The following is an 8,197-nucleotide window of genomic DNA, read 5'->3' on the forward strand; positions in this document are numbered from 1 at the left end:
GGAATAGAGAGAGAGAAAGGGAGGGAGGGAGGAAGAAAAAAAACAAGTCAGCCATACTGGCCATCAGTTAGGACAACAGAACCTTCAGAAACAGAAGACACTGTGAACCGGAAAAATAAACATAATTAATACCAAAAATCACATAGAATGTTGTCTTAAGCAAGTCACTTATTTAAATAGTGAATATTTTTAAAAGTAGCAATAACCATTACAGCCTACATGTTTAATACCTGACATGAGTGAAATAAGTCTTTGTCTAGCCTCATTCGATGCCCTTGGTGTACGAATTCGGTCTATCCACTGGTATTCTGGGTCTTCATTAACTACAAGTTCTTCCACAAATCCATGAATTATTACTGCTCGGTAACACTTAGGAATAGATGTAGCTGTTAAAAAAATATATATAAAAGATGTAAGGCATGAGTCTATGAGCCAAGAATTCCAAGAAAAACATAAAATTACACGTAAAAAGTGATGTGAACAATTCCATAAAGTAATCCACATAATTTTCTGTTAAAATGTGGACATACTCTAAGCAGTTTTGTTCTGGGAGACTCTGGAACACTGATAAGATAACTGTCCAGTGTATCAGTTACAACATGTACCATTATGAAACCTTTTCACTTTGTGCCTCTTTCACAGGATATGCACCCAAAGTAACACAATGTGCATATGCACTGAAATGCAACTTAAGAAAGATAAAGGGAAAAAAATCAGTTACATTGTCTTGAAATATGAACAGTAAAAATTTATTTAAAAAAAGAAAACTAAACAATTCTTTGCATTTGCTTCAACGTAATCACCACTGGGCTTATACAATGAGCTGGTGAAAGAAGGGAAACTGACAGAATAGGTAAAGAAAGAAAAGAAGGGGGGCGGGGGAGTTTTCTGTTCAAATAAACTTTTTTCCTCTACTTACTGCAAAAAAACTTGACTCCACAGGATGACTGCCTAAATCTGTTTAAATCATTGAAGAGATCTACTTTCACAACCACATTGATCTCCCCACGTATACCTATAAAAAAAAAAAATAGAAGCTGTATCAGAAACAAATACAAAACTAGCCCTATTAAATATTCCCTATTACTAGTAATTAATGCACTTTCTATTACCAATGAGTTAGTTTTTCTGCAAAGAATGTACTATAACCCTGCTAGAACCGTGCTCAGTTCAACGGGCGGTTCATGTGTCAATTCTAGCCTGTGTCAGAGGAGCAGGAAGACATTTCCTTGCCTCTCAAGTCTGATGCAGAAACTCCCTCTCAGAGGAAGTTTCTAGTTCTGTCCAGCGTTTGAGGCTGAAGCTATGCAAGCAACAGTCCTCAAATACCTGCTGCACCGAACAGGACTTTAGAAGAAAGAAGGAATTGGGAAAAGAGAAGCCATCAGCCTCCTGATACTACAGTGGCCTCTGTTGCAGTGAGCAAGTGCTCTCTCTGCTCCTTTGCCCTGTACCATCAATACAGGAATGGTATAAAATCAGTGTCTAAGTACCATGACTGTCCCAAGACATCCTTAGCACAAAAGGTCCGAAGTACCAACTTTTGAGTGTAGATGCCTTGAAACTGGAGTCCTGTTCACATCAAAAAGCTCTGACCAACACCAAAAAGCTTTTACAATTCCTCCCTGAAATGGTTTCAAAATCACAGTAAAGCTACCCTCTGAAGCTCAATCCAGTGAGAAAATTTATGGTTCTTTCTAGAACCACAAAGTGGCACAGTAAGTGTATGTAAAATACTTTGATTATGAGAAGAAATATATTAAAAATAAGGTCTTACCGACTTTTTAGATAACACATATTTTTTGGCCACAATTAAACCTTATTAATAATGGAATATTTCCTCAACACAGCCATTCCTTTTTGATTTTTCTTCTTCTTTATTCTGAGCTTTTTCTTCTTGTTCCCCACCCAGTAACAAAATCATTTCACCTATTATAGGTTCTGACATATTGAGGACTAAACTTCTTGATGAGTCTGATCTCTAGTGTCTTCAGAAGCCTTCATCACATAAATATATGACACTCAAACAAAAGCATTAGATTCATAGACTGACTGACATTATTGCAACAAAGTCACCTAGATCTATCTTCCAAAATGCCAATAGAAAGAAGCCTTCAGTTACTATAAGAGGAAGTGCATCAGGTTCATATATTTTCACAATCATATTAAGGTGCAAAAAAATTTTTTTAATAAAGATCTATAAACATTATATTGGTTATTTTTTTAAGGAGGCATCAATTACTGTTTGCCAAGGATCAAGATAACTAGAATCTACTGCTATGAGCATGAAAATATAAGAATTCTAATTTTACTTAAATAGAAATAAAGCTGTGAAATACTAACAGATCTAGAAAAATATAGAGAAATCTAGTTCTCTCTGACATACAAGTCGTACACACTCCGAGACAAGTGTTCACCTAATTTAACTTCAAAAGAAAATGTACAATACGAAAACGTGAATAGAATCAAAGGATAAGAAGAAAAATACACGCAATATTTCTCAAAAAAACCCTCTTCAATATAACTGGTTTAAATGTAAAAAATACTTTGCATCAGCTATGATGATCATCCAGTAAATACCATTAATTATTTCCCAACAATGATTTATAATTAGCTTTTAACATAGTTAGTCATTTAACTCACACTGGGTAATGAACAAGGGTGATAACGACAACCACATAGATGTTCTGCAATAAGGTATTCAAGGAGCAAGCTAACTGCTGTAGACAGACCTTGACTTTCTCGGACAAAAGCTGTGTTTCATTAAAATCAAAGGCAAAAATACGATTAACTTCATTTTCTCATACCTTGAAGACATTCTGATGAAATCTACCTAGCACTGAGAGTACTTTCTGCAGGGAAAAGGAATTTCATCCTGTACTTTATGTTGAACATAACATCACATCCTGTCCCTCCATCTCAAGTGAACTTCATCCAGCATCCCAGGAAGGCACACCCCAAGTGACTTCAGCAAAAGTATATTTTTTAGTAAACACATGGTAATTGGAAAAGTATGTTTGGGTCTTTTCTTTTAATCTGAATTTTGCAGTAACTATTTTAAATACCATGTGAAGATTTCTTCCACTTGTCACAAGTTCTATGAAGGCCATTCTGCAAAGCACTAGTCTTGTACTACTACGCCAGAAATTTTATTGTGCCAGAAATAAGGATAAAAGCGCCAGAAAAGTATCTTTCCAGCTCTCAAGGCTAAAATAATTACAAATTTCTGAAGACGGCTTACAGAAATGAAGACTGTAAGAAGCAGATTACATCTCAAACATTTTTTTTACTTTTAAATTACCAAATCTTACCATGAATGGTATCATAAATAGGAAACCATCCTGAAATAACTGTAGCTGCTTCACTATAGAGCAAAGGATCAATATCTATGTACACTTTGCCGATGGCATCATTAGCACTGTAGGTATCATGATCAAGAACTGTGATTTGGAGAGGCTCGTCTTGTAGCTCTTCGTCATCTACCTAGAAACAAATATTAACATGGAATCTGAGTATTTTAAAAAAAAGGCAGGGAAATGCTGCTGAAAAACAAATGCAAAAAAGAGGATAGTTAGGTATGTATAGTGACCTGACACTGATAAATCTGTAGTTTCCGTTTCCTGTATCTAAACAACGCATTCCCTTAATTTGATTTTACCCTTCACAGACTGGCAAGATCCTGGAACTAGAGTTATCACTGGGAGAAGAACAGAAAAGCAAGATTACAGTGACTACACATTTTTAAATTCCACATGATTTAAGTCACAGTCCCTAGATTGTCTACCCATCTCCACAACACATAAATTTTCTTTTTTTTTAAATGAAAAGTAACATAAAGCATCTCAGAGAACTATTATACTCTGAAGTTATGACTATTGGTGCTCTCACCCTTCCAAACTGGTCAGTGGCTTAAAAGAAGACATTTTATACAATCCATTGTAAAAATTCAGTAATTTCAGACATGCACTTTCCTAAATAAATGCAACAATCCATCTGCAGATACCTCAACTATTTTTTAGGACATACAAAGATAAACATTCTACAACTTCTTGTGTTGAACGTCACAAACCAAGAATCAGGTCTGCCAAAGGCAATGGGATGACTCATGTAAGTGTTTGCAGAATTATAACGTGCAGTCTTGCAAAAAGATCAAACTACACACACACACGATGTCTTAAGTGGTTAGTGCTCTTCCACTCTTTGAAATGTGGAATTCTTTTATTTTTTTTTTCTTTTCAGTGTTGCTGTTTGGCTCTTTGCTTTCCCAAATCCATTTTTCCATGCAAAAAGACAGAATTTTGAGAATTCTGTTATTGTCAAAAAAAACTCTTTCTGTATGAACAGAGTTAACCCTCCACACAGATCAGCTCTTTCCCCTCCCCCAAAAAATGACGCCAGGAACTGAAAGATAAAAAAAGAAAACTGATTGAATTTGAATACCACAGTACTACTTTCTTAATCAACATGGATTGCTGATGAAGAGATGCTCTTAATCAAGCATTCCATGTTGATCAATAATCTGCCTAAGCTTACTATATTTACTCTTAAAATATTTCTAACATTACCAGCTATTACATCACTCTTTACATGTACATATATTTACAGCTATGCTTATACTGTGATGTTATCTTAGCACACTATAAATGAACCAGTACTATATATTCAAATGTTTTAACAATTACTTTATTCTTTTTTTTAAGTAATTAAAAAAAATGCAGTAACAAAAAAAAAGAATATGTAAACACTTGTTCAGGGTGTAATGTCAAAGGACATCAACAAATCAGATCATGGAAAGCAACAAGCAATTACAGGGAAATGCTGAGTGCCCTCATTATTACATAAGGAAATGGGAAAAGACAGTGTCCAATAATTTTTGTCCAAGGTCTTTATTTTGTAATTTTTCTCATAGGAATTTTCCATTTTCTTCTTTGTCAAGTGCATTATTTTTGCAACCCAAAGTAACATTTCAAATCCCAATTAACTCTCCTTACTCAAAATTACCCCTTCAAAAAAACCCCACAAGCATACCCGTACTGATATCTGAAAGCCTAATCCATAACGCTATTTTCCCCCCACTTTTACCTCTGTCTTGTCTTTTTTATTATTACCCAGAATAACATCTGAGTTGGATCCAATCTGGCAAGCTTTTATCTTTACAAACAGTCCTAAAAAGCCAATGAGACACCTTTAGCAAACAAGGTCTAACTGTAGACAGGTTTGCTGAAAAGGCTTTGTGTGTATTTAAACAGAAATACACTTCACTCCTCAAAACTCATTTTCTGCCTGAAATGAAATTATTTCATTAAGGGCATCTAAACCAGAGTATCTATATAGATGCAGGCAAGCTCTTAAAAAATACTTACTTCAAATTTGAACCACTCAGAATTCCACTGAGGATTAAGTGATTTGGGATACACATCTGTCTTAAATGTTGTATTTCCAAATTTCACCTAAAAATACAAGCATTCCATTATTAATACTAAATATTTATAAATACATTTAGAAACTCATTAAATCTACATATGCAAATAATTTCAAATACAAATTTCAACAATATCAACAAATATCAACAAATCCTTTTCAGTGAGAGTGGCTTTTTAATTGACTCATATGTATCAGTAAGTAACTTCCCACATATTGGTGGAAAAGTCTTGCTGACTTATAATAAGTCTCTCTCTCCCACAATTAAAATATTTTTTTTTTCTCCTCAATCACTTGAGAGGTAAAAATATTGCTTATATTGGCTATTCAAAGTCACTCGGTACACTCTCTTTTGCCTTCTGTTTAGAAATACTATAAGCAAAAGTATTCTACCTAAATATTCATAGTTTATGTCCTATTACAGTTCTCTCTAGGGTTTCTAAAACAGCTTTATTGACAATTTATAAAAGAAATACAGAAATAAAATGGTAACATTGGTAAAATTATTTCTTAAATTTAAGAAATCTCCCCAGATACACACCAGAAAATAACTGAAATCATCTCTGTTAACTGCAATCTTGATATGCTGGACACATATCAGTAGATTCAGAGCAGCAAGGGGGAAGCACCTTATCAGTTTCTATTCCTTTCTTAAAATATAGAAAATTCCAGAAAGCATACAGGCAAAAAGGTTAGAAGGACTACATATCTACATACATATCTCTATATATATCCCTGTAACCTCCAGTTATTGAAGATTACATATTCTCCATACTTCTATTGATTAACACACCTTCAACCACATAATAACCTATTTCAGGAATCTCCATTTGGTCTCTGTAGGAGTCTATTTTAGGATGACCCCAGTCGTTGTTTTTGTTTTTTTTTTTAAAAAAAGTGAACCTGAATTTCCGTGATGCTCCATACATCAAGAAACCATGCTGCACAATGCAAGAGCCTTTATTTCACTGCAGCTTTCATTCTAAACAGTTTATAAACACTTGTAGTTCTCTGAATGTTGCCATGTTGCCTCTCAAAATAATTAGTACTTCAACTCAGACCAGCTATCTGATGGTAGTTACAAATACCCAAAGATATGTTTTTGAACTAATTCAAGATTCTTAAGAAAATAATCAGCATGCTGATATAAAAGAAATGCTGCAGTCAAAGACAGTTGTGGTTTTTGAATGCCATTTTCTTTTTAAAAGTCTAAACGGATTTTGGAGACTAAATTTAGGCTTACCTTTTGAAAACTGTATAGCAATTTTTTAAACACTTCTGCTCAAGAAAGTATTAAATAAACACTTTATATGTTTCAGTAATACGGTGATTATTTTGCATAGGTGCATACCCCAACTCTAAAGAGATTCTGCACTTGCTTAAGTACACCCAGTGCATTTAAAAAGCCTACAACACTGCAGAACTGGACAAAAAGTTCACACTGAGCTCTGTATATATAACCGTACATACCTTGGTCAACAGAACTCTGTACAGCATTTGCGACCAAAGAAACAAATAAAAAGATGGTGGGGCCCCCTATTTGATTCTATGAACAGTAATGCTTTTCGAAAAGAAGTTACTTCAAAGAAAGCTTTAAAGTTAAAAGCCAGAGTGGTATGAAAACACAGGACTAAGCAGCCTTAGTGTAAAAAATCATCTAGCTATCAAAACGTGGATGCAGCCTGTGTGTACACAGAAAACTAACAGCACTGCCACTTAGAATGTGTATTCATCACACAAAGCAGTATAATAAAACGATACTGACACTAGTTTTAACTGAGCTACCTTATATACATACCAGAAGCTGCCAAGACACAACAGCCCAGAGCTCCACCCAACCTATTTTTACATGTTATCTAGGGAGTAAATTAGCTCCCTTGGAGCCCCCCGCAGCTATAACTGAACTTCTCCAGTAGTCAAGCTAGTTCATTAAAGCTAGTAGAGATAATCAAGCACCACACTGCTGTCTGCTATACAAATTTAGAAGTACAATTACAGAAGAAATTGTGCTAATTTGCTCCCCATCACACATGCTGGCAAAGTCCAAGTTATGCACAACCTGAGCCAAGTAAGAGCTCTAAAGTCTTTCCTCATTTTCTTTTCTCATTCTAGATTTATATTAGAAAATTTAACAAGGAAATTAAAGGCTAGTAATTATTTAAATTATTAAAGGCTTAACATTACTTCAGCTTTTCTTTTTTTTTTTAAGTGAAAATGTTTTGTAAAGGTTTGCAGCAACCTTACACTGAAAAATAAAACAATAGTTTCAAGCTCAATTTATTTTAACATAAATCTCACCTGCTGCTTGCCTACTCCATACGTGGAAAGGGTAGTTCCCACAGTCTTTCCAAGTAACAGTGCTGAAAGCAAGGCCCCATCTACCTATTTCTTTAGTCTTATTTGTGCCAAGACATTCATGAAATTGCACATTAACCCAGCTAAGCAAATTGATCTTTCTGAAAAATTTTATTTTCCTTTTTTGCTAAGCTAGCCTTTAACCAGATGAATTTCCAAATCTATTTTGCTACACAGACAGTAGGGCTGGCTGGCACAGATGGAGCAGGGTTGGGAACAAGTGACCAACAGGAGAGGAGAGCCGTTTCTCCTCAAGGCAGCATAAAAACAGGCCAAATGAAACTCCTCAGAGAACTGTATTTCCTATTCCTGTTTTCCCCATCTCCTAGTAGCACGCATCAAGTTGTTGTAGGCTGCCTATTAATCAAATTTAAAATTACAAGAGAAATGTTTATAAATTAAAAACTGATGAAACATCTGA

At 34.8% G+C, this 8,197-nt stretch overlaps 1 protein-coding gene across 1 annotated transcript in view; it reads right to left on the reverse strand.

Annotated features, from left to right (window-relative positions):
• Positions 1 to 6,918, reverse strand: part of C2CD5 (C2 calcium-dependent domain containing 5) — a 65,501-nt gene extending 58,583 nt beyond the window's left edge. Inside the window, exons 1-5 of the mRNA XM_009333010.1 lie at positions 6,892 to 6,918; positions 5,364 to 5,450; positions 3,312 to 3,483; positions 920 to 1,015; positions 231 to 386 (exon numbers count right to left, since the gene is read on the reverse strand). Of these exons, the coding sequence (XP_009331285.1) occupies positions 231 to 386; positions 920 to 1,015; positions 3,312 to 3,483; positions 5,364 to 5,450; positions 6,892 to 6,918 (538 nt within the window). The remainder of the gene's footprint in view (positions 1 to 230; positions 387 to 919; positions 1,016 to 3,311; positions 3,484 to 5,363; positions 5,451 to 6,891) is intronic.
• Positions 6,919 to 8,197: the final 1,279 nt, after the last annotated feature.

This window comes from Pygoscelis adeliae, unplaced genomic scaffold (assembly GCF_000699105.1).
Source record: "Pygoscelis adeliae isolate BGI_AS28 unplaced genomic scaffold, ASM69910v1 Scaffold38, whole genome shotgun sequence".
Classification (NCBI taxonomy): Eukaryota; Metazoa; Chordata; class Aves; order Sphenisciformes; family Spheniscidae; genus Pygoscelis; species Pygoscelis adeliae.